Below are 24,233 nucleotides of genomic sequence, written 5' to 3' on the forward strand. Positions count from 1 at the left end.
GGAAATTAAACATATAAGGAGCAAAACCCTCCTATATCTAGACTACCTGTAACATATAAAATTTTGACTCATTTGCTACATTCTAGACTAACAACCCCTAACAACAATTCCACTCCAACTATAATTTTTATTTCTAAATGGTTCTATTTCCCCTTGACCCTGTAAGGTACTTCACAAATCAATACCAAAAAAATAGTCTGTATAAACAAGAGATTTGAATGCCCATAAGCAAGACTCACAAGTAAGAATGTTCAAAATCATGCTTTGATAAAAGAGGAAGGGGGAGATGATGCCATTTTAATATTGATAGTGGATACGATCATCTTAATGATTCCTAAGCATAGTTAGTCTACAGTTGGATGGCTTAATTATACATCCCACATAGCCAAGTCTTTAATACTTTTTCTTTCAAAAATTCTAAATACATTGTTTTCAAAAGAACAAATGAAATTTAAAATAGCTCATCTAATCAAATTCAACAAAGACTGTAAATACTCTCCCAAATTATATTTTAAAATTACTAAAGCCTACCAGATTTTTTAATATACATTAACATATAAATACAATGTAAATTTAAGGTTTGAAACATAGTTTTTATTACACTAAAAAATTTACAACCATTAATATACAAATTCCTCTGAACCAGTAATCATCCATAGTTTTATCTTTTTTTTTTAAGATTTTATTTATTTGAGATAGAGAGAGAGCACCTGCTTGCATGCACACACATGAGCAGGAAAAGGGGGAGAGGAAGGAGAGAGAATCTCGAGCAGACTCCACGCTGAGCACAGACCCTAACCTGGCTCGATCTCAGTACCCTGAGACCATGACCTGAGCCGAAACCAAGACTGACACTTAACCAACTGAGCCACCCAGGCGCCCCCATATCTTTCTTAATAAGAGAGATTTAATGTCATCTAAGTATCATTATGAATAAAATAAACATAGAAGATCTTTCTTTGCATTATTTTCAGAATACTTTATAAGCATGGCAGGGACTATACATTTCATCACATTTCTCAGTACCTCTTGTCAAAGCATATATGCAGTAAAGGCTAAAAGAGAAAAAAAAAAAATCAGTAAAACTACAATATTTCCAGATCTCAAAACTAACTGCTCAGCATTTTATTTTTTTTTATTTTCTGGTCAGCATTTTAAACTCATCTAAAAATCAGAAAAGTTATTCATTAATTTCAATTCTGACATTCCAATCGTTGAGCATGCACAGGTTTATTTAAAAAAAAAATACACTGTTAAAGTGTAAAATGGTACAATCACTTTGGGGAAATGCCTGGCAGTTTCTTAAAAACTTAAACATATAGCTCTTCCCTAATCCAGCATTATGTCCACAACAAATTTATACAAGAATACTCAGAATCTTTATACATAATAGCCATAATCTGGAAATAGCCCACAAGTCCGTCAAAAAATAATGGGATACATAGACTGAGGTATATTTATACAAGGGAATACCACTCAACAACAGAAAGCAATGAACTACTATAAGAGGATGAACAAACATGGGTATTAAAAACATTAAGATAGGTAAAAGAAACAAAGGGTATATACTGTAGGATTCCAATTATATAGAGCTCTAGAACAAGCAAAACTTATCTATGACTTTTTAAAAATTAGAACAATGGTTGTCTGAGGAGCCAAGGGATTGATCAGGAAGGGGCAGGAGAGAACTTTCTGGGATAATAATAACATTCTAAATCTTGATAGGGATTTAAGGTACACAGGTAGAGTCACCTGTCAAAACTCATTATTTAAGATTTGTACATTTCACATTTTCAAATCTTACCCAAAACACACACACACACACACACACACACACACACATAAATATTGAATTCCAGTTGATAATACTTATGCTGAAGTGTTTAGGCATAAAATATTCTAAATAATTCTCCAACTTGTTTTAAATAACCATTTTATTTTTAAAAATGAATTGATGGATAGATGGATGGATGGATACATGATAAAGCAAATATAGCAAAACAATAACTGCAGAATTTAGGTGGTAGGCACATGAAAGTTTACTGTAAAATGTTTTTAACTTTTTCTATGTGAAGAGTTTCTTAATCTTTTTAAGGTAAATTTACACATAATTTTAAAACATGAAAGATGTACTAACAAAGTATAGTCTAATGATATTATCTATTTTAGTTTAAATTGGGGGGGCTAACGGGTGATATTATTTTACTTATTTATTTGGCTTTTCACTACTTAAAAAGCAACTGAAAACTAAAAAAAATACAAATTCAAATTATAGCTACTAGCTTTAATCAATTTGATATATAAAAATATACTGAATCAATTTCTCAAAATCACATGCAAAGATTTAGCATGACTGTTAACATTTAATTAGGTTGTAGGTCAAATTCTTAAGTATTACAACCATATTTCATCTCATTATTTTTAAATATTTACTATCAAATTCATCATCAAATACTAAATTGATTTTAAGAATTTGTGAATCTTAACATTTGAAAAAATATATTATGATATTTAGACATGGTACATTTAGTATCTACTATAAACACAATTATTTAAATAAATCTATTTCAATTGTGCCTCATCAAAAAATTTTACTTCAGTGGTACTGAATTCTTTGTCTTATGGCACATAAAGAGTACACATAGCAGTACAATATATCACCCTGTATTTAAAAGAATACGTATTAACAAAGCATTTTACCACCATCATCTACAGTATATATTAAATACAATTTATCACACTATAAATTATTTAAACATGTCTATTGAAAATTTGACATTACTCTAAAAGAAGGCACATGGAAAAGTAATTCATAGTCTAAACATTTTCACATAAGATGCAATAGGATAGAAATCTTTCAAAATGAAATAACACCAAGTTTATGTCTCATACAAAAAAACAAAGTACTTATTTTGAATATTTTAAGAAATCTAATGGCATGTTTAAAAATTTTTTTTAAAGATTTTATTTATCAGAGAGAGAGCATAAGTAAGCAGAGAAGCAGGCAGTGGGAGAGGGAGAAGCAGACTCCCGCTGAGCAGGGAGCCCCAGTGTGGCACTCGATCCCAGGACCCAGGGATCATGACCTGAGCCAAAAGCAGACGCTTAACCGATTGAGGCACTCAGGTGCCCCTCTAATGGCATTTTTAGAAATGAAAGAGCTTCATTAACTTTTTCAGGATGCCATTGTAAATTATACCTAATTTAAAAGAAAATCAAGTTGTAAAAATAACAATGTGTTATTTAAGATCACAAAGATAAGAAAAGATAGGAAGGTGGCAAAAATAACCTATCCACTACCCAATTACTAATATACTAGATGAAATAATATTTTGAATAGCTTATTTTTCAAATTTAATATTCTTTTACAGAATCAAGTCTACATTTTAAAAATAAAATCACTCTTCCCTACGTTTTCTGGCATTGCATTTCATAGGTAAAGATCATGGCATTTAAATTTTGGCAAATTAAAATTAAACAAGACTGACTCAGAAAAATGGCAGCAGTAAACTCCCTGAAATGAGTACAATTCTGGTATTTAAACATATGTAAAAATAAAATTTTTTATTCTACTCAGTCCCTAAATGCTAAGGAGTCTGTCACCTGACGCAGCCAAAGAAACAACAATCTTGAACAATACTGGAGGAAAATATGATGGTAGACTACTATGTTTACTCTATTTTATGGACAGGAAAAAAACTTTCAAGGGCAATTTTGTATGTACATTTTTACCTTCCACACTGATTTTAGGACCTAACCACACACACAAAAATATGTGTTGCACTTTCTTTGAACATAGAAGTCTCCTAGAAACATCTCATGGAATTAATGTTCCACAGAACAGAGCTTGGAAAACTGATGTAGGTGCACAAAGTCAACATTCAAATTGAACATTCACATCAATTCTGAGGAGCAGCATGCTGAGATTATAATATGAATTCCATTACATATGGTAATTTGCTTTCATTAATTCCATAAAGTTAAAACTGACTAGTTTAAAGATGTATTACTAGAGTTATATTGTAAAAACATTAAATTAGAATTGTAAGATTCTAATCTGTTGAGTCCAGTGTTTAGGCTCAAAGAAAAGTCATAACATAAAGATGAAAACTACCAAAGAGAGACATTATATTACATATTCAAGGCATTTTTATAATAAAATATTTAACTCTAATAGCAAATATAAAATGCCAATGAAATTAATCAATCAACAAGCTAAAAGAGTACCAGGAAAGTCCATTTTATTTTTATTCTATTTCAATAGCCATAACCTAAATTCTGGATTTAATTTCCTCTAACTAAATGCCCACCCCATAAATGCTATTATAACACTGAGAGCTTTAATTTACATCCCTCTAATCAAAAGCCTTCAATGACTTCCCATTGTACATTCAACTGTGATTATTTAAAAACAGCATTCACTGTAATCCATAATGTGGCACCAATCAACTTCCAAACTGATATCCCTCAATTCACCTTCAACCATTTCTGTTTTCAACACATTTTTTCTGGGACTCTAGTATGATTTAGGCACCTAGCTACATTCCAAATACTCTGTTCTAATGGTTTTCGAACATTAGCTTGCATCAGAATCTCTAGAGGGTTTATTAGAACAGATTGCTGGGCTACACCTCCAGAGTTTCTGATTAAAAACAAATGGATTTACATTTTTCACAAATTCTCAAGTGATACAGATGTTACTGTTCAGCTCTACTCTTGGTAAACCATTACTCCACTCCAAAGGCCACAAACTGGAAGCCCACTGGCTGAATGAGGCCCACTCACATGGATGTAGTGTTTTTAAAACATTTTGAATTATTTGCAAACATTTTTAAGCTGAAAAGTTTCACATAAAAATGAAGACTTCTGGCTTATTCCGGCATGTAAAAATTCTGCTGGAGCTAAATAGTAGCTACTCATTTAATCCTAGTCCAGGTAACCAAGCCCTAACTGGCCCTCTCTACACCCACTTAAAATCACCCGGCCTACCCCTGTATTTGTGCTTGTACACCCTCATTCACTCCCATTCTCTATGCCTTCTTCCATGTTGCTCACTCTGACCTACACAGTCTTTTCCACTATACTAAAATTCTGAAATTCTACTTACTCCATTCTAAAGCTTGGCTTAAAAATCCTTCCTCAACAAAGCATAGCAAAAATGGAATATATATATTAAAGATTTAACTTAATTTTTTTTTACGATTTTTTTATTTGACAGAGAGAAAGACAGCCAGAGAGGGAACACAAGCAGGGGGAGTGGGCAGAGGGAGAAGCAGGCTTCCCGCAGAGCAGGGAGCCCGATGTGGGGCTCGATCCCAGGACCCTGGGATCATGACCTGAGCCGAAGGCAGATGCTTAATGACTGAGCCACCCAGGCGCCCCAGATTTAACTTAAATTTAATGTGTGCTTTAAGAATTGAGATTTTATTTCTGCAAATACTAAAACAGTATTTACAAAACTATTATAGAATAAATCATAACTATTTTTTGCTATTTCTATGTAGAATTTTGTTCATTTAAAACTTTACTGTGATTTTTACTGTAAATTAAATCTTTTTTCAGAATAAGACATTAAAAATGAATGAAGACATTAAATCTTATAGCCAAAATATATTAACTGTTCCAAAAGAACATCTTATTTTGCTGGACAAAAAAGGGAAGAAGTTTGGGGGTAACTGATATAAGTCCCCTGGTTTTGCAACCTATGAATCTTTAAAAGCAATTGTAATGAAATAAACACTTCCATAATTTTTTCATAAGGAAGACATTTTAGTGGATTTTTACTTCTATGGAATAGCAGGGGGGAAAACTACAAAGAAACAAAAACTGAGTGCTGGTCCTTGCTCTGCCATAAACAGCTTTGTTACATCAAGTCACTAAGTTCTCCCTGGACCTCAGTTTCATTACCTCTAAATTAAAGAGATGGAAAAAAGTGATTTCTAAGTATCTTCCATCTCTAAAATCCTATCACTTCTTCAAAAACAGGAGAGCATAATAATCAATGTCATATAGGCAAGCTTCTGTTAATCAGGCTAGTATTGCTTCTAAATTAGACTGACTTAAAAACCTTGAACTACAGCTTTCAAAGCTCTAATTTAAAATGTCAAAGACTCAACTTTGAAAGAATACATATGTTTGTATATCTATTTATGCATGTTCTAATTTAATGATCAAAATAAGAAATCTTTTGTAAGGCCAACAACTAAACCTCTTAGAAAAAAATTGAAGACAAAATATATAACCATGCCAACCAATCAATAAGTTTTAATATATCTCAAAAGAAAATTAAATAACTAGAAAATCATGTCAAAAAAGGTTTTTGCACAATTGAGATGAACAACACTTTTAAGAGTACGTATTCTCTTTCAGGATATTCTCAAATGAAAGTAATTTGGCCAAAATTAAAATTATCAAATTGCAAGACTGAAAAAAAAAATTAGAGACTATTATATTCAGGCAGATCATGCCGTAAGCGAACTGCTTTCAGTTTCTCCACTTCAATTTTTGCTCTTAGCAGCTCTTCCTCTAGCTGCTGCCTTCTTTTCAATCCATCCCTCTTCTCCTGAACATACAATCCAAAATTTTTTTGATTTTCTAAAATTATCTGATGCTCCTCTTTCAACATTTGCAGAATCTGAGGATCATACCCTAATTGTGACCTAAAGTGTTCTCCATGCTCATGCCGAAAAAAATCATCTCTCCTTGGGATAGAAGATGGAGACGATGTCATTCTCATATCAACAGAGGAAAGTGACGGCGACAAAGATCTTTCCATAACATGTACTAATTCATGGTCTTCTCTTTGTTCTAAAATATCACTCTGTTGAGAATTTAAAACCAGTGGAGGAGGGGGCTTTATGTCTTCTTCTTGCTTCACCTCTACTGTAATAGCAACTGGATGGTGATCCAACATTACCTGTAGTGAACTCGTACCAGCCTGTGCTTCCTCATCCAAGTTTGCACTACAGCACACAAAAAAGCATTATAAAATGTAAATCAAATGAAGACAAGAGTATATTTATAGCATAATTTCATATTTAGTATACATCAAAGTGTCAGGCTTTAGAGCTACAAAGAAAATTGTGAAACAAAAAAAATTAATCCTTGGAATAACCAATTAAAGTGACTACATTTAAAATTTCAAAAATATATACATATAGCTCTCACACATTCTTAACTTTAAAATTGAGTTCTTAAAAGGACAAAAAATTACAAATATTACCCAAGGCCAATGAGGTAAATAAAAAGAAAAGCCTTTGTTTGCTTTCAAAGAGACAGCACATGTTCCTACAAATCTAACGTTCTTAAATGGTATAGAGGGCCATTTACTGTACTTGGGCCTTGCTATCCCCACACCTTAGCCCTAAATCCCCTGCTTCTGCTCTCCTGGACTGATTAAAAATCTAAAAATCACCAAGGTCCATGACTCCTAGGATAGTGGAAAGTTATCTATGGGAGGTATTGATTTCTACATCTGTCCAAGAAAAGAAAAAGAAAAGTCCAAGTTTTTGTATGGCTTTGGGTATGCCCAATAATCAGGGTATTATCCTAACAATACAATTTCAGATACCATGGTGTTTATCCTTTACCTATCCTAAATTACTTGATTCCATAACCCTTTTAGTCTTTCAACCATCAATCAGGTAAAGTTCACAGGGAAAGGGCTCAAATCCACCATTGTATCCCCAGCACCTAGCATAATACTGTACTTGGAACCTAGTAGGTGCTCATCCCATGTTGAATGACTGAAAAAATGTTTTTTTTAATGAAGTATTTTTAACTGGTTTATATACTGTATATTGAAAGTCTGTTAAATTTACATGTAATTTCCATAAAATATGCACTTCTATGAGAGAAAACTAGTTTCAGCATAATTTAAACTTTGACATAACATTATTGGTTATGACATAAACACAATGTATCTTAAAATTCTACTTTTTTAAAAAACCAATTTTATGAATAACATGAAGCTACTAATTAAGAATATATAATCTCATTTCTTGAGGGTTTTTTAAAATTTATGCTTCTGCCTAACTTAAAAATAAGTTATAGAGGGGAAAGAGATTATTGAAACAGTAATGAAAAAATGCTATACTTAACATTAAAGAATATTTTACAAATGATAAATAAGTAACACAGTTAAAAATACATTCATCCTACACAGATGATTAAAATGCTGGAACAAGTTCAAGCAGAACATAAGGAAAAAAATTAAAGCTCCCCGTATATCACTTACTATTGGCATTAAATTGCCAGAAATATCAGATATTTAAGAGATACAAATAAGATAATAAGATATAGTATGTTATGAAAAATCTATTTGTAGATTACATAAATTCCTTAATTTTCATTCTTTTTGTTATCTTATGCTTTTCAAAAGAAAAACAAAACAATATCGATACAATATCAATGTAATTCAAAGTAGTAAGGCTTCCCTTTATTAACATCCCTAGATGTTTTCCTAGAAAGGAAAAAGGTTAAAACTACAAATGAAAATGAAAGTTTTAAAAATCCACATAATTACTATCCAAATTAGTATGTATAATGGAGTATAAGACTCACTATTAGACATAGACATTATACTCTCATGTAAATTTTAAAATGCCTTTTATCTGAAATATCCCATTCCATTTTTGTTGAAACATTACAAGTAGGCATAACAAAGTAAAAAAAAAAAAAAGAATGTTTTAGAGAAGGTCAGAAAAAAGGATAAATGGAAGGACTTCTAAAATTTATGAATTTTGAAGATCAAATAGACTGCAAAAACAAAATATAATCTCATACTAGAGAGAGGTAAAAATGAAGAAATATATCAATACGCTATAGAGGTAGCCTTACAAAATAGGTATATATCTTTAAATAGATTAAATATAAGCAGTAATATTTTACTTAGTAAAAATGGAGTTTAGTGAGATTAACAGGCATATTTATATAGCATAATTAAGATTATAGATTATAAACTTCTGAGAATTAAGATTCAAGATGATGTCACTCAAGTAAGTAATAAGCACATTAAATATGTAAATAAATGAAAATGCTAATACAGAGAAAATGGCAATGTGGACACTAACACAAATAAGCACTTAAATGGCTTATTTCTAACATTCTTCCCTTTAAAGTAGGAAAAGCTGTTCTTGCTTAAACAGTAGGTTTTGTAATATATAAATTAAATAACTCATTTTATCAGAGCAATGTTGTTATCCCAAAAGACTGATTGTGAATATGGTTACAGTCAAAATGTAAATAGATACTTGTGTATTATTTCTTCTACTATACTCACTGTATTTTTAAAATATACAACTCATTAAAACTACAGGTTCTATGTATAGTCTTCAAATTATAAAAACCTAGACTTAATACCCAAAAGGTAGTTTTATACCTGTAATGCAAAAACCAGTTTTCTCTATGGTTTGGGGGGACAAATATTTAACGAGTAGTACTCTATAAAAGTCCTACTGTGGAGTTCTTTGGATACCCAGCAAATTAAGATTAATCATTTCTCATCACAGAGAACATTTTAAGCACTAATGAATTAATACACTGCATCCAAGTTCCAGATTCCCACTGGTGATTTTTTTTTACTATGTTATCTACTAGAAGTAAATAGTATATGGTAAGAAGCTGGTCTCAAAAAAATTGCCCTAGTAAATTATAAAAATAAGTAAGTTTGGCTTATAATAAGTTTTTCACCCATTTCTCTAACTTCAAAAGGACTTCATAGGTGATCAATAATTTTCTTATATAATAACTTTTCCACCAAGAAGAAAGCATTGTAAATCTTTGTTTGAAATGTTCCTCAACTAACAAGTTTACAACTTGTTTAAATAACCCTAAATGGTTCAGAAAAAGAATGCAGCTGCCATTTTTATCTTTTGCCAGGGGTTAAAATTTGAATTAGAAGTTTTGAAGATTCCCATGCAAGTAGCTATGTAGAGCATAAATTTAACCAAAATAACTTTCTATCCCTATAAGAACTTAGCTGCTTATTCATATATTAAAAGTCATAGTTTCATATCTTTGCAAAATAGTATGGGAGTGCTTACCCCTTTCCTCTTTGACTCAAGATCAAAGTGAAACTAGACCATTAATGAATAAAAAAAAAAACATTTTATTAAGTAATCTGAATCCCTAATTAGGAATTAAATTCCTTTCCTTGTATTTATCTTTTTTATTTTGAATATGTTAGAAAATAATTTAAACTGTCTTAATATATACAATCATGCCATTAATAAATTTACTAAATTATTTATTTTAGGTTTTTAGCTCAATTAATATTCACTAAAGTGTAGACAGTAACAATTCATTAAAAAACAAGGGTTCCATTTCTCCTGAAACTGCTAACTTTACATAAAATTGAAAATTCCAATGAAATATAATCTTAAATGAAATAAGAAAAAGATATCTCTCAGAAGCTAATTAGCAATTTAAATTTAAAGCTTAAAAAGTTTATTATGAGATTATGTTACAAATTTCATCCCATTTATTCCTCCCTAACCTTTACTTTTAAAAACTACAGAGAGAGGGAAGGGGGAAGGGAAGACAATAAAAAGTGGCTTAAATCAAATGCAGCAAAAAAATTCCTTATAGCTTCACATTTCTTTTTTAAGAAAGCAAAACAAAGACACTATTCATTGCTCCCGTAGTGGGGATGCTTACTATGCATATCTCTATCACAACTAAGCCAGAGCCCAATAGATAGGAGGCGCCATAATTTTCCACAAGAAAATAAAATAAAGCTTACCTTTGTATGTGGTTCCTGTCTCTTACCAGGCAAAAACTGGAAATCTGGGGAATCATCTCCATAACTTTCTTGGTTGGCTCAGAAATATTGCCTTTAAAATCTGATTGGGTCTCTTTTTGCTGCAATAGCTCCTGTTTGGCATATTCTTTGAGCCTTTTGTAAAGGGTGCGTAGGCCCTGGGCTGTTCGAGGAGGGCGATCTACTCCAATTGCATTATAGTTTACTGCTATGATATCCCAACATCTATTCTTTTCCACTATTACTGAATGTTTATTAGTGTGTTCTTCGAGAATTTTAACATATGGCTTCACAAGCTTTAGCAAATCAAGCTTTTCAGATAAGGTAAAATTGGAAGATCTAGCCTTTCCTACCATTGTTCTTTTCAAATTAAGTAGGCAGTTTCTGAAACCACCATGCAGCAGCCTTCAGCTCTGCTCAGCTCTTTTCACAAACAGAAAAAGATCAGGCTTAACTAGGCTAGCCTCATTTAGGCCCACGCCTACAGGGGAGGGTTTATTAAAATTCCTCCAGCTTAAGCTGACGCAGGTTCAGGAAATCTGCTTAAGCCAAGCCTGACCTACATAAAGCTTCTCACTGAAGAAGACAGGAAGGCACAAGCAAAACACACTTGTGTATAAAGAGAACAGCTCGAGATAGGCTTTAATACACAAAGGTCTAGAGATAAACATGGAACACAGCTAAAAATTCGCTAATTTAGTGAGAACATCGAATTTCCACACATGTATGCCTAGCTGATAGACTGAAACTGCATTGCAGTATCACTTTAATAACAACAAAAGAGGAACTGTTTTGTACTATTTGTTTACAAATCCAGTAGACAGGAAAATGAAAAACTAAAGATATGAGTGATGAATGTAACGATTCCTAACAGAGCCCCTAATCACTGTTTTCTGAGCTGCTGTTCTCCCTTACCAAATCTGCATAATGCTGGTCCTGCTGTCAATCAGCAACTGCATATCCTCTAGCTAGTTAGGTTACACCCACCCAGACTCAGACTTCACAGTAAAGCTAAGCTTCTCCTTCATTTTACAGTCTACAGTAGCCACATTTTTTTCAGTTACTTAGGCAAAACTTTTTGTTCCGAAAATCAGATAAAAATTATGTTTTTAAAGGAAGCGATTATTCTAGCTATAATGTATGTGAATATGCTAGCCTGCTTTATCATGTGTAAAAAACACCATTCACAGTGAGAACAGAATAATCATGGCTTAAGACTGCACACAACAAAATGGCATTTGCTTTTATTAAATTGTAGGATTTTTATTTTGCTATATTCATACAATTTGGACTATTTAAAAACGAGACACAAGACTCAAAATGGAGTCACTTATGCTAAGCCCCACGTCACCTGAGAATTATAGTTTTGGTTCTCCCAAAAATGGAATCTTAAGCCAGTCAATCAAGAACTATGTGATCAGCACGAGTGAGGTAATCTGCCCAAAAGACTCCTTCCATCTCCTAAAGGAAAGTGAACACAACCAATCCACTTTTTGCCAGGATAATTTCCTTGTTCTCACTCACTTCTGTCTATGAAAGTCATTCATTTTGTATAGCTCCTTAGAGCTCCTTTCTACCTGTTAAATGGGATGCTGCCCAATTCCTAAATCACTGAATAAAGCCAATAAGATCACAATTTACTCAGATGAATTTTGTTTCTTAACAAAACTTAACAGCTAGTCTAGCCATTTGCAAGGCCACCAGTTTGCAAACTTAGAATGTATTTTCTCATCCCTGTCTGAAAACATAATAAATGTATGCATAAGTGTATGTAACAATGTAACATAAACAAGGTAAAAAAAAAAGCCTATTTTCTTCTCATATACAAGTGTAGGGCAGGCCACCACAAAAATGGGCCACTTTGGCACGAAGATTACTTTGAGTTCAAAGCAATCAAAATCCAGCAGATTCAGGAAAATTCGCTCTTAACCTCCGCTCTCAACTGCCTAAATTTTACATTGGAAAGGAGCCTGTAGCAGGAAAAAAACTACTAATAGCGATTGCTCCTTAAGAAACATATCTACTGTATCTCTGTAACAGGGCAATCTTTGTTTTCTGTACATATACCCTCACCTTCCTGCTAAAGGTCTTCCTCCCCTTTGTATCCCAATACCCCTAAACCCCCTCCTTAGCTCAGGATGTCATATAAGCCTCAAGTTCCCTGTCTTTAGAATCTCATGTCTGTGTGGATTTCCCATATGTACAAAACTAAATTTGATTTTCTCCTGTTAATCTGTCCCATGTCAATTTAATTCTTAGTCCAGCTAAAAATACCTTGAAGGGCAAGGATATTTCTTCCTCCCTAACATAGTCTTTAAGCAGTTTTATTGCTCAGTAAATTGCAGAAAATAAAAATGCAAATGATGGAGATACAAACTGAAAACTGACCCACCCCAACAACCTGACCAAAGTTACTCAAAGGAAAGCAAGAACAAAGGTATTATACCGTCTTAGACAATACTTTGTTATTTTTGGAATAAATAACTAGTATTGTATTAAAAATGAAATACTAGGGGCACCTGGGTGGCTCAGGCATTAAGCGTCTGCCTTCGGCTCAGGTCATGATCCCAGAGTCCTGGGATCAAGCCCTGCATCGGGCTCAATGCTCCGCGGGAAGCCTGCTTCTCCCTCTCCCACTCCCCCTGCTTGTGTTCCTGCTCTCGCTATCTCTCTCTCTGTCAAACAAATAAAATCTTTTTAAAAAATGAACTACTAATAAAAAATATGAAAAACCATTAAATCTCACTAATTATCAAAAAGTGTATACTAAAAATGATTTTCATCCACAAAGATTGGCAAAATTCTTAAAGACTGAAAATGTCAAGTGGATGAAGGTGCAGGGCAAAGAGTTCTCTTTGGGAGTGTAAAACGGCATTTTGGTTTGCAGTCTGAGAGTATTAATATTTTATGTGTAAAACCTTCTAAAACTGCAGTAATTTTACTTCTCAGAATCTAAATTTAAAAAAATATTTTTTAAAAAAGGAAGAATAAAACATTCTATGAAGTTGCATAGTATTGAAAGCAATCTAAGAGCACATCAGGTGGGGACAATAAAAATCACTAGAATATGCCCATACTATGGGTCTACTCTAGGCAGCACTAAAATAATAGAGGTAGATTTCTATGTATTGACAGAACAAGCTCCAAAACATATGGCAGATGAAATAAGCAAGTAAAAGAAAAATACATACAAATATAATTCCATTATGTTTACCAGAAACACCCAAAGCTAAATATTTCTGTAGGTACAGAAAAAATATACATAGATACAAAATGTAGGTAGGTACATACATATGTATGAAAATGCACTACCAAGGGGCACCTGGGTGGCTCAGTCGTTAAGCATCTGCCTTCAGCTCAGATCATGATCCCAGGGTCCTGGTACAGAGCCCCATATCAGGCTCCCTGCTCCGCGGGAAGCCTGTTCTCCCTCTCCCAACCCCTCTGCTTGTGTTCCCTCTCTTGCTGTGTCTCTCTCTGTCAAATAAATAAAATCTTAAAAAAAAAAAAACAAAGAAAATGCACTACCAAAACATCTAGAACTCCATTATCCTAATACAGTAGTGTTAAGAAAAGAAAACAACAGGCCCTAAACAGCGTCACTTAGACCAAGTTCCCAAACTGGGGCTTAATACCCAAACTAATTGCAGTTTCAACCTCCCCCAGAAATGTGGCCTTAACTGGTCAGTCAGGAAATTTTTCTTTCCACCAGCGCCAGGGAGTCTGTCATCTGGATCCTCTCTCTCCCGGGTCCTCTCTCCCAAAAGAAATATGAGGTACTCTGCATAAGACCCGGTCCCCTAGAACTAGAAAACAGCCTTGTCAATCCTTATCTTTTGCTAATAACTTTCTTGCCCCACCCTCCTATAAAAACCTTCCATTTTATACAAGGCTTGGGAGTGCCTCTCTCAACTTGCTACAAGAGGTGGTGCCCAATCCATGAATTCTTTAATAAAACCAATTAGGGTGCCTGGGTGGCTCAGTTAGTTAAGCAACTGCCTTCGGCTGAGGTCATGATCCTGGAGTCCTGGAATCAAATCCCACATCGGGCTCCCTGCTCAGTAGGGAGTCTGCTTCTCCCTCTGACCCTCCTCCCTCTCATGCTCTCTGTCTCTCATTCTCTCTCTCACAAATAAATAAAATCTTAAAAAAAAAATTAAACCAATTAGATCTTCAAACTTACTTGGCCAAATTTTGTTCTTTAGCAGAATCCATGAGCCATGTATGGCTATTGAGCATTTTATGTGTGGTTAATGGAACTGAGGAGCTAAATTTTAAATTTTATTGAATTTACAATTAAGCAAATAATAACTGCCTATAGAATATGACATAACACACCAAACATCAACTGATTCAATGATTCAATATTTTTTAAAATACAAGTACTTTTCTTCAGATGCAAATGAGTTGTACAATATAAGAGATAAACTTCCCCATGAATATTTGGGTCACATTTTATTTCAAAGGATTTCCAAATTTACAAAGAAATGCTATCAATTCATGGCCAAATATTCATGGCACAGATATTTTTTGTTACCTTCTACGTCTGTTGAAAAATTTTAGTGAGACACAGAAAAAAAAATTCTACAGCAGAATATAATTAGGTTAAAAAGTCTGATTTATTGAAATTTTAAAACAAAAAACGAGTATTTTGGGGCGTCTGCCTGGCTCAGTCAATAGAACATGCGACTCTTGATCTTGGGGTTGCAAGCTCGAGCCACAAGTTGGGTACGTTTAGTTTAAAAAATAAATAGGGGTGCCTGGGTAGTTCAGCTGGTTAAACGAATGACCTTGATCTCAGCTGAGGTCCTGATCTCAGGGTCATGAGTACATTCAAGCCCCATGCTGGGCTCCACACCCAGTACTTTTTAAAATAATTAATTAATTAATTAATTAAAATGTGGATTTATGCAATTTAGTTTTTTGTTTTTGTTTTTGTTTTAAAGAAACGAGGGGCACCTAGGTGGCTCAGTCAGTTAAGCGTCCGCCTTTGGCTTAGGTCATGATCCTGGGGTCCTGGTATCGAGCCCCACGTCGGGCTCCCGGCTTGGCAGGGAGCCTGCTTCTCCCTCTCCTCCCCACTCATGCTCTCTCTCGCTATCTCTAATAAATAAATAAAATCTAAAAAAAAGAAAGAAAGAAAGAAAGAAACTAATGTTTCACTTAATACTTTGTTCCACATACATTATGAAAATATTTTACTCAACTTTTGGAAGTAGACTCTATGAAAGCTATCTTGAATATCATTGTCAAAGCCATTTGGAATATGTATGCAAATGCTATGATCACTGCCAGTTTACTGAACTGGTAAGAAATAGAACACAGGGGCGCCTGGGTGGCTCAGTCAGTAAGCATCTGCCTTCGGCTCATGTCGAATGGGTCCTGGGATTGAGCCCCACATCGGGCTCCCTGCTCAGTGGGAAGCCAGCTTCTCCCTCTCCCACTCCCCCTACTTGTGCTCCTGCTCTCGCTCTCTCTCTGTCAAGTAAATAAATAAAATCTTTTAAAAAAAAGAAAGAAATAGAACACAATTCATTTAATGATGTGTTTTTTGTTTTTCACCAGCGCTCACTAGTTAAGTCATGGAAAGTTTTATAAAGAATTACTGTACTGTTAACTCCAATATTTTTTTGAAAGAAAGGAATGCTTGCCAAACATTCAATAATCAAAGACAAAAAAATGGTAATATAATTTACATTTTCTAATCAATATCACACTGTCATATGAATGAGCTAAATTTGAAGCTTTGAGGAAAAGAAAAGTATATTTGTAACCTGATTAGATAGATAAGAGAATATACATTTAAAGTGAAAATTTTCACAACGCAAATCAGTAAGTGACCGTATACATTTTCTAACTTGAATCAATAAAAAATTTTAATTGTAATTAAGAGTGATATTCAAATTGCATGCAAAAGCTACAAGAAAATTTTGAAAAATACTTTGTTGATATTCATAAATTTAGAGCTGCTTTTTAATTTATACAATGATCATTTGACTTCAATGTTAATAATACAGATTTGACATAGTACATTTACTTAACTTGGATAGACATACTTTTGAAACACATATGGTTTGCTTCCAAGTCAAACTGATTGTTCTAAAACAGATGAACTAGTTTTGTAGATGAAGATATGAATATAAACAAAATTTTTAAAACTCCAGATAATGAATAACTTTGAGCTACGTTTAGGACTTGGGTATACAGGGGCACCTGGGTGGCTCAGTTGGTTAAGTGACTGCCTTCAGCTCAGGTCATGATCCTGGAGTCCCAAGATCGAGTCCTGCGTTGGACTTCCTGCTCAGCAGGGAGTCTGCTTCTCCCTCTCTCATGCTCTCTCTCTCTCATTCTCTCTCTCTCAAATAAAATAAAATCTTTAAAAAAAAAAACGAAGAACTTGGGTATACAAATCTATTTTTTCAATTGTATTATCAAATCTAAATACTGGTCAGGAATTCACAGAAAATTCAACATTCAAACTGAGATGTAAATGTAAAATACACACCAGCTTTCTAATACTTAGTACAAATAATAACTTTTATATTAATTACACGTTGAAATGATATACATATTGAGTTAAATAAAATGCATTTACAAAAATTAATTCCATCTCCTTCTTTTTACTTTTTCTTAATGTGGCTACTAGAAACTTTTACAATCTACATACATGATTTATACTTCTTTTGGACAACAGTGGTCTAGAAGGATATGCACCAAATTACTGACAGTAACTAGTACTGGAAGGAGATTGACTTGGAAAAGAACAGTAAAAAACTATTAATTTAACTGTATTATTATAAAAGGCTTAAAAACATACTCATGGATTACTTACATAACCAAAATCAAATTGTAAATAATTCTTACAAACTAAGAAAAACAATGCTATAGAATAATGGATGTAGAATACAAAACAAAATTTAAAGGGACGCCTGGGTGGCTCAGTCATTAACCGCTGTCTGCCTTTGGCTCAGGTCATGAGCCCAGGGTCCTGGGATAGAGCCTCGCATCAGGGGGCTCCCTGCTCAGCGGGAAGCCTGCTTCTTCCTCTCCCCCACTTGTGTTCCCTCTCTCGCTGTGTCTCTCTCTGTCAAATAAATAAAATCTTTAAAAAAAAATTTAAAGAATAAAAGTACATCCAATAATATAAAGAGCTCAACCTCACAAGTAATTAGGGAGATAGAAATGAAAAGATCACAGTAGTTTTTACTGATTCAAATGGCAAGAGTTTAAAAAGCTTAAGAAAAAGTTAAAAAGGTTTAATAGCATGTGGTAAAGAAGGTGGGGAAATAAATTCCCTCATACAGTAATGATTTTTGGAAGGCAATTTGGCAGACCATATTAAAATGTAATGCAAACACTTATGATCTGACAAATATTTGCCTGTGTTCATAAGACCACATGTACAATGATACACACTGCAAGATTGTTTTTAACAAAAATCCTAAATAAACTATGATATATTCATACCACTGTATAGTCTGCAGCAATTAAAAGAATGAGGTACATCTACAAATTCTAAAATTAAAACAAAAATCTCCAAAGCATACTAGTGAAAATTGCAAAGAATCCTCAGCACAGAACAAAACAAAAAGGCAACCTACTGAATGGGAGTAGATATTTCCAAATCATACATCTGATAAGGGGTTAATATCTAAAATATATAAAAGAACTTAGATAACACCAAAAAAAACCAAATAATCCAATTTATTTTTTTTAAAGATTTTATTTATTTGACAGAGAGAGACACAGCGAGAGAGGGAACACAAGCAAGGGGAGTGGGAGAGGGAGAAGCAGGCTTCCCGCCAAGCTGGGAGCCCGATGCGGGGCTCGATCCCAGGACCCTGGGATCATGACCTGAGCTGAAGGCAGACACTTAACGACTGAGCCATCCAAGCACCCCAACAAATAATCCAATTTAAAAATCATTTCTCCAAAGTAGACATATAGATGGCCAACAGACACATGAAAAGATGTTCAACATCCCTAATCATCAGGGAGATGCAAATCAAAACCATAATGAGGTACCATCTCACAGCAGTCAGAATGGCTGGTATCAGAAAGACAAGAAATAACAAGTGTTGGCAAGGATGTAGAGGAAAAAACCCTCATGCACTGTTGGTGGGAATGATAAATTGGTACAACCACTGTGGAAAACAGTATAGAGGTTCCTCAAAAAATTAAAAATAGAAATACCATATGATACAGTAATTCCCTAAGAAATTTACCCAAAGAAAACAAAAACACTAATTCAAAAAGATATATGCAACCCTATGTTTATTGCAGCATTATTTACAATAGCCAGGATATGGAAGCAACCTAAGTGTCCATCAATAGACAAATGGATAAAGATGTGTGTACACACACATACACACACACACAATAGACTATCACCCACCCATGAAAAAGAACAAGATCTTGTCATTTGCAACAACATAAATGGACACAAAGGGTATTATCTTAAGTGAAATATGTCAGAGAAAGACAAATACCATATGATTTCACTCATGTGGAATCTAAAAATCAAGAAAACAGAAACAGACTCACAAATACAGAAATACAGAGAACTGGTGGTTGCCCAAGGGGAGGGGAGTAGGGGAATGGGCAAAACAGATGAAGGGGATGAAGAGGTACAAACTTCAAGTTATAAAACAAATAAGTCACGGAGATAAAAAGTACAGCATTGCAAATATAGTCAATAATATTGTAATAATGCTGTACGGTGACAGATGGTGACTACATTTTATCATGGTGAACACTGAGTAATGTATAAACTGTCAAATAACTATGCTGTACACCTGAAACTTAACATTGTATGTCAACTACACTACTCCAATAATAAACATTTCTTTATTTCATTTTTGAACAGTAAGATAGACTGGGGCGCCTGGCTGGCTCAGTCAGTAGATCATGTGACTCTTGATCTAGGGGTTGAGAGATCAAGCCCCACGTTGGTCACAGAGCCTACTAAAAAATAATAATAATAATTAATTAATTTTATTTTTTTTAAGATTTTATTTATTTATTTGAGAGAGAGAGAATGAGAGATAGAGAGCACGAAACAGAAGAGGGTCAGAGGGAGAAGCAGACTCCCTGCTCAGCAGGGAGCCCAATGTGGGACTTCATCCCGGGACTCCAGGATCATGACCTGAGCCGAAGGCAGTCACTTAACCAACTGAGCCACCCAGGCGCCCCAATAATTAATTAATTTTAAAAGAAGTTAGATAAACTGATACATGAATAGTGGATATATAATAAAGCAAATACAGTAAAATTCTCATTGTAGAATCTGGGTGATCTTTCAACTTTTCTTCATGTTTAAAAATTATTAAATGTCCAAAATTATCCTTAAAAATAAAAATAGTAGTTAATATATTTTAACTCTTTAGCCATTAAAAATGTAGGAAGTATAAATTTCTAAAACAGAATTTAGATAATTACATCTACTAAATTTAATAGTAAGAAATAACTGTGGAGGGGCGCCTGGGTGGCTCAGTTGGTTAAGCGACTGCCTTCGGCTCAGGTCATGATCCCAGGGTCCTGGGATCGAGCCCCACATTGGGCTCCCTGCTCGGCGGGAAGCCTGCTTCTCCCTCTCCCACTCCCCCTGCTTGTGTTCCCTCTATCTCTGTCTCTCTCTCTCTCTGTCAATTAAATAAATAAAATCTTAAAAAAAAAAAAAAAGAAATAACTGTGGAGTAGGGGTGATTTTTTCCATGAATTTTTTTCAGGCAAAAAGAGCACTGTGACTACTGAAATTATTTCTAGATCTTAGGACAGTCCAAAAAAAAGGTAAGAATTTATTCCTTCTTAATCTGCCTTAGCCCAAATTCTCTGGCAAACAGAACTTGAAACAATGATTAGAATGCTGGTGGCTTTATTTGGGAGTTGCTTACACAGGGCATCAGGGGTTTTTAAAAAAGGGAAACTGAGGTAAGGAACTATGTAAAGCAAAGTGCTGGCTACCACTTTACAACAAGCTATGAAAAGATACAGGAGGTCACCTGGCAAATGCATCTACTTGGTACTCTCCTTGGATAATCGCCTAATAGTCTATAAAAACAAAACAAAACAAAACAAAAAAAAACCTCTGTGTAGTCTACAGGGGAAAAAGAGGAATAGATCTGGAAGATTCTCTCCTGTCTCCTATTTCCCACTAGTCAATGTTCATCCCACTAACAATAAACTTCACTGCACTTCCAGACTGTGTCACCCAGCCTCCACAAATATGCAGGGTGCTACCCCTAAGTCCTGTGATATGGTGTTTCATCCAAGACTGTAAATTGCAGGAAGAACAGACCCTCCCAGAGTATGCCTCATCAGCCTGACTGGATGGTAGCCACCAAGGAATAAGGCCCTGCTGCTCTGGTTAAGCAACAGATCAGCCTACAGAGAGAGAACAGAGCAGTCTACAAGGCAGGGGGATCAAGAGAATCTGAGGAGGCACCTAAGATTATGTTTAATATTTCACAATGCAACATGTGAGGAAGATGAAACAAAAAAATTTGCCACATAAAACAGAGTTAAAAACTAGAGTGAATCCAAACCTTAAGAGTCATTCTACTGTAGCATTTGTATCTCATACTTCATTGCTGTGCTTTGGCGATGACATTCTGTGATATCAAGCACTTGAGACAATCAAAAACTAGATTTCAGGAATCTTAGTAATCCTTACAGAACTGAAGGAGTCTGAGTAAAAAAAAAAAAAAAAAACCTCAGTCCTCCTCTTGTATTAATCCTTTCTCTCACACAACCACCATACTCACAATACTTCTGACATAAGATGTGGGGAGGTTTTCCCACACCTATCCTAAAATATAACTCAATTCTAACACGATCTACCTGGAGATAGCATCAGATCCCATAGGTTAAGGGCTCAGTCCCATAAGATGGGGCCCTTCCCTTCAGACGCCAATTGCAAGTTGTTACCTGGGCTTCTGACCAAGAGGCTATAAATCTGAGGTTCCCACAACCCCAGGAATTCAAGTAATTTGCTAGAGCTGCTCACAGAATTCAGGACAACAGTTTACTATTTACCAGCTTATAAAAGCATATGACAAATGATACAGATGAATATCCAAATGGAAGAGATATATAGAGCAGGTACATGGGAAGGGGCACATAGCTTCCATGCCCTCTCCAGGTAGCCAGTCTCCCAGCATCTCCACATGTTCACCAACCCAGAAGCTCTCCAAACTCATGCTATTTAAAGAGCCTTCCTCATGTCAGCCATGATCTATCATTTAACTCTATTCCCAACCTTCCTCCCCTTTCTGAAGGATGGGAGTGAGGCTGAAAATTGCAAGCCTGTAATCATGATTTGGTCTTCCTGGCAAACAGCCCCCATCCAAGAGCCCACCAAGAATCACCTCATTAGGGGGCGCCTGGGTGGCTCAGTTGGTTAAGCGACTGCCTTCAGCTCAGGTCATGATCCTGGAGTCCCGGGATCGAGTCCCACATCGGGCTCCAGTCCCACATCGGGCTCCCTGCTCAGCAGTGAGTCTGCTTCTCCCTCGGACCCTCCCCCCTCTCATGCTCTCTCTATCTCATTCTCTCTCTCAAATAAATAAATGAAATCTTTAAAAAAAAAAAAAGAATCACCTCATTAGAATAAAAGAAACTACTATAGCCCAGGAAATTCCAAAGGATTTAGTAGGAACCTTATGTCAAGAACCAGGGTCAAAGACCAAATACTAGAACAAAAAAATTCTCCAAGTACTGTTATCACTGAGGAAATTAGAAGGGTTGTAGGAGCTCTATGTCAGGAACCGGGGTCAGAGACCAATAAATGTATTTTATATTATCTCACAGAGTCAAATTATAAAATTTACTACAACCATGCTACATTAATGTCAGACCTACTCTATACAATCTAGATTTACATACATCTTCATAGAATAGCTCCCTGTTTGGCCAAGTCTTGTTCTTGGGGTAAAAATATTTTGAACAAGGGGCACCTGGATGGCTCAGTAGGTAGAGCATACAACTCTTGTTTCAGGGTTGTAAGTTCAATGCTTAACCAACTGAGTCACCCAGGCACCCCATATTTTGTTTTTAAATTAGGATTCAAAGAAGAGGCAAGTATGAACACAATCCGTTCCCCCAAAAGTAGAAGCTGAACATTATTATTATTTCAATTATTCTACATCAGCCCTCCCAAAAGCATAAAGCAGATTCCCAGATTAAAGCTCTGCTCAAACAGGAATACTCCTATTTTACACCCAATTCAAGTAACGGAGGACGTTTAGACCAAATTTAACATGCTTAATATGCTAGGCAATGAAGAAACTTTCCAAAAGACCTTAGTAAATACATCCCACAGGGCGCCTGTGTGGCTCAGTTGGTTAAGCAACTGCCTTCGGCTCAGGTCATGATCCTGGAGTCCCGGGATCGAGTTCTACATCGGGCTTCCTGCTCGGCGGGGAGTCTGCTTCTCCCTCTGACCCTCCTCCCTCTCATGCTCTCTCTCATTCTCTCTCTCGCAAATAAATAAAATCTTAAAAAAAAAAATACATCCCACAAAGTTTATACACCAATAGTTTATAGTCTTGGGAGGAAGGACAGCAAGAGTTATTAGACTATTTGAGAAACTCAGTAAAGCTCCTTAGAAAAATGCACATGTCTCCCTCTGTTTTAACTGCCTCCCTATTAACCTAGTTGGTGAGAAAAAGATTCCTGTTCTAGAGTTAAGAGGATGGCCAAATACACAACACCTGATACTGGACAGGTTTAAATCACATATACTCACAGCGTTGGGGAGGAAGACTGCCACACTCATGCAGGGCCACAGAGGGATTGCCCTACAGAACACAGTGAACCGCTAGGGGCTGTGGGAAGCAGGCTTTGCAGTACCAAGAGGGTGAGGTTTCCCCCAGCTCCTAGAAGAGGATGTGACTGGCTTGTTTAAATAAGCTGTAGCTGGCAGGGAAATGAAAGCTGTTTTTCACAGATAAGCAGAAACTGCACCTGATCTATTTAATAATAAGGGAGGGTTGTTTAGCTAGGGAATCTTATCCTCAGGAACAGAGTAGGGAAGAGAACTTGTATTTAGGCCATTCAAGACCCTCCTGATTTTATCAGATATCAAGGAGCATGTAATACGGAGATTTAATTTTTGGCATTACAAAACACCTTCCTCTACAGATAGACAGACACACACACACACACCCTCTAGAATCCATATTAAGAACCACTTCTCAATATGTATATTTGATTGTTGCCTTTTCCCATGCATGCCCTGTCTTACAAAAGAGTAGGCAATGCTTGATACTCAGGAGAGATTTTGGTAACTCAATCTCCTACAGATGGTCCTGGATAATACCTAGTAGTTTCAAATGTGCTTCAAGACGAATCAGCAAAAAATAATGAATAAACGGGGAGAAGGAAAAGCTCTTGCTTACAGCAGAATGCCAACTAAAAAATACAGATGGAATTAGAAAATCTCAACAATCATGATTTAAGCAAGAATCAATGAAAG

The 24,233-nt window shown here is 35.1% G+C and overlaps 2 protein-coding genes across 7 annotated transcripts in view; both read right to left on the reverse strand.

Annotated features, from left to right (window-relative positions):
* Nucleotides 1-24,233, reverse strand: part of RAD54B (RAD54 homolog B) — an 81,145-nt gene that overhangs the window by 39,178 nt on the left and 17,734 nt on the right. The window contains exon 1 of one of the 6 annotated variants that reach the window (XM_073892969.1): nt 10,742-10,875. The exons of the other annotated variants lie outside the window; for them this stretch is intronic. The gene's annotated coding sequence lies outside the window, so the exon portion shown is untranslated. Of the gene's footprint in view, nt 1-10,741; nt 10,876-24,233 lie in introns of those variants that run through there. 6 annotated transcript variants of the gene reach the window in all.
* On the reverse strand, nt 978-11,175 carry FSBP (fibrinogen silencer binding protein). Its single transcript, XM_025870844.2, has 2 exons — nt 10,742-11,175; nt 978-6,962 (listed from the first exon to the last, which is right to left on the reverse strand). Exons 1-2 carry the CDS (start codon nt 11,113-11,115, stop codon nt 6,437-6,439), a joined length of 900 nt encoding a protein of 299 aa, XP_025726629.1. The 5' UTR covers nt 11,116-11,175; the 3' UTR covers nt 978-6,436.

The sequence above is a fragment of the Callorhinus ursinus genome, unplaced genomic scaffold (assembly GCF_003265705.2).
Source record: "Callorhinus ursinus isolate GAN/ISIS: 27379988/994484 unplaced genomic scaffold, GSC_fseal_2.0 scaffold5, whole genome shotgun sequence".
NCBI classification, from domain to species: Eukaryota; Metazoa; Chordata; class Mammalia; order Carnivora; family Otariidae; genus Callorhinus; species Callorhinus ursinus.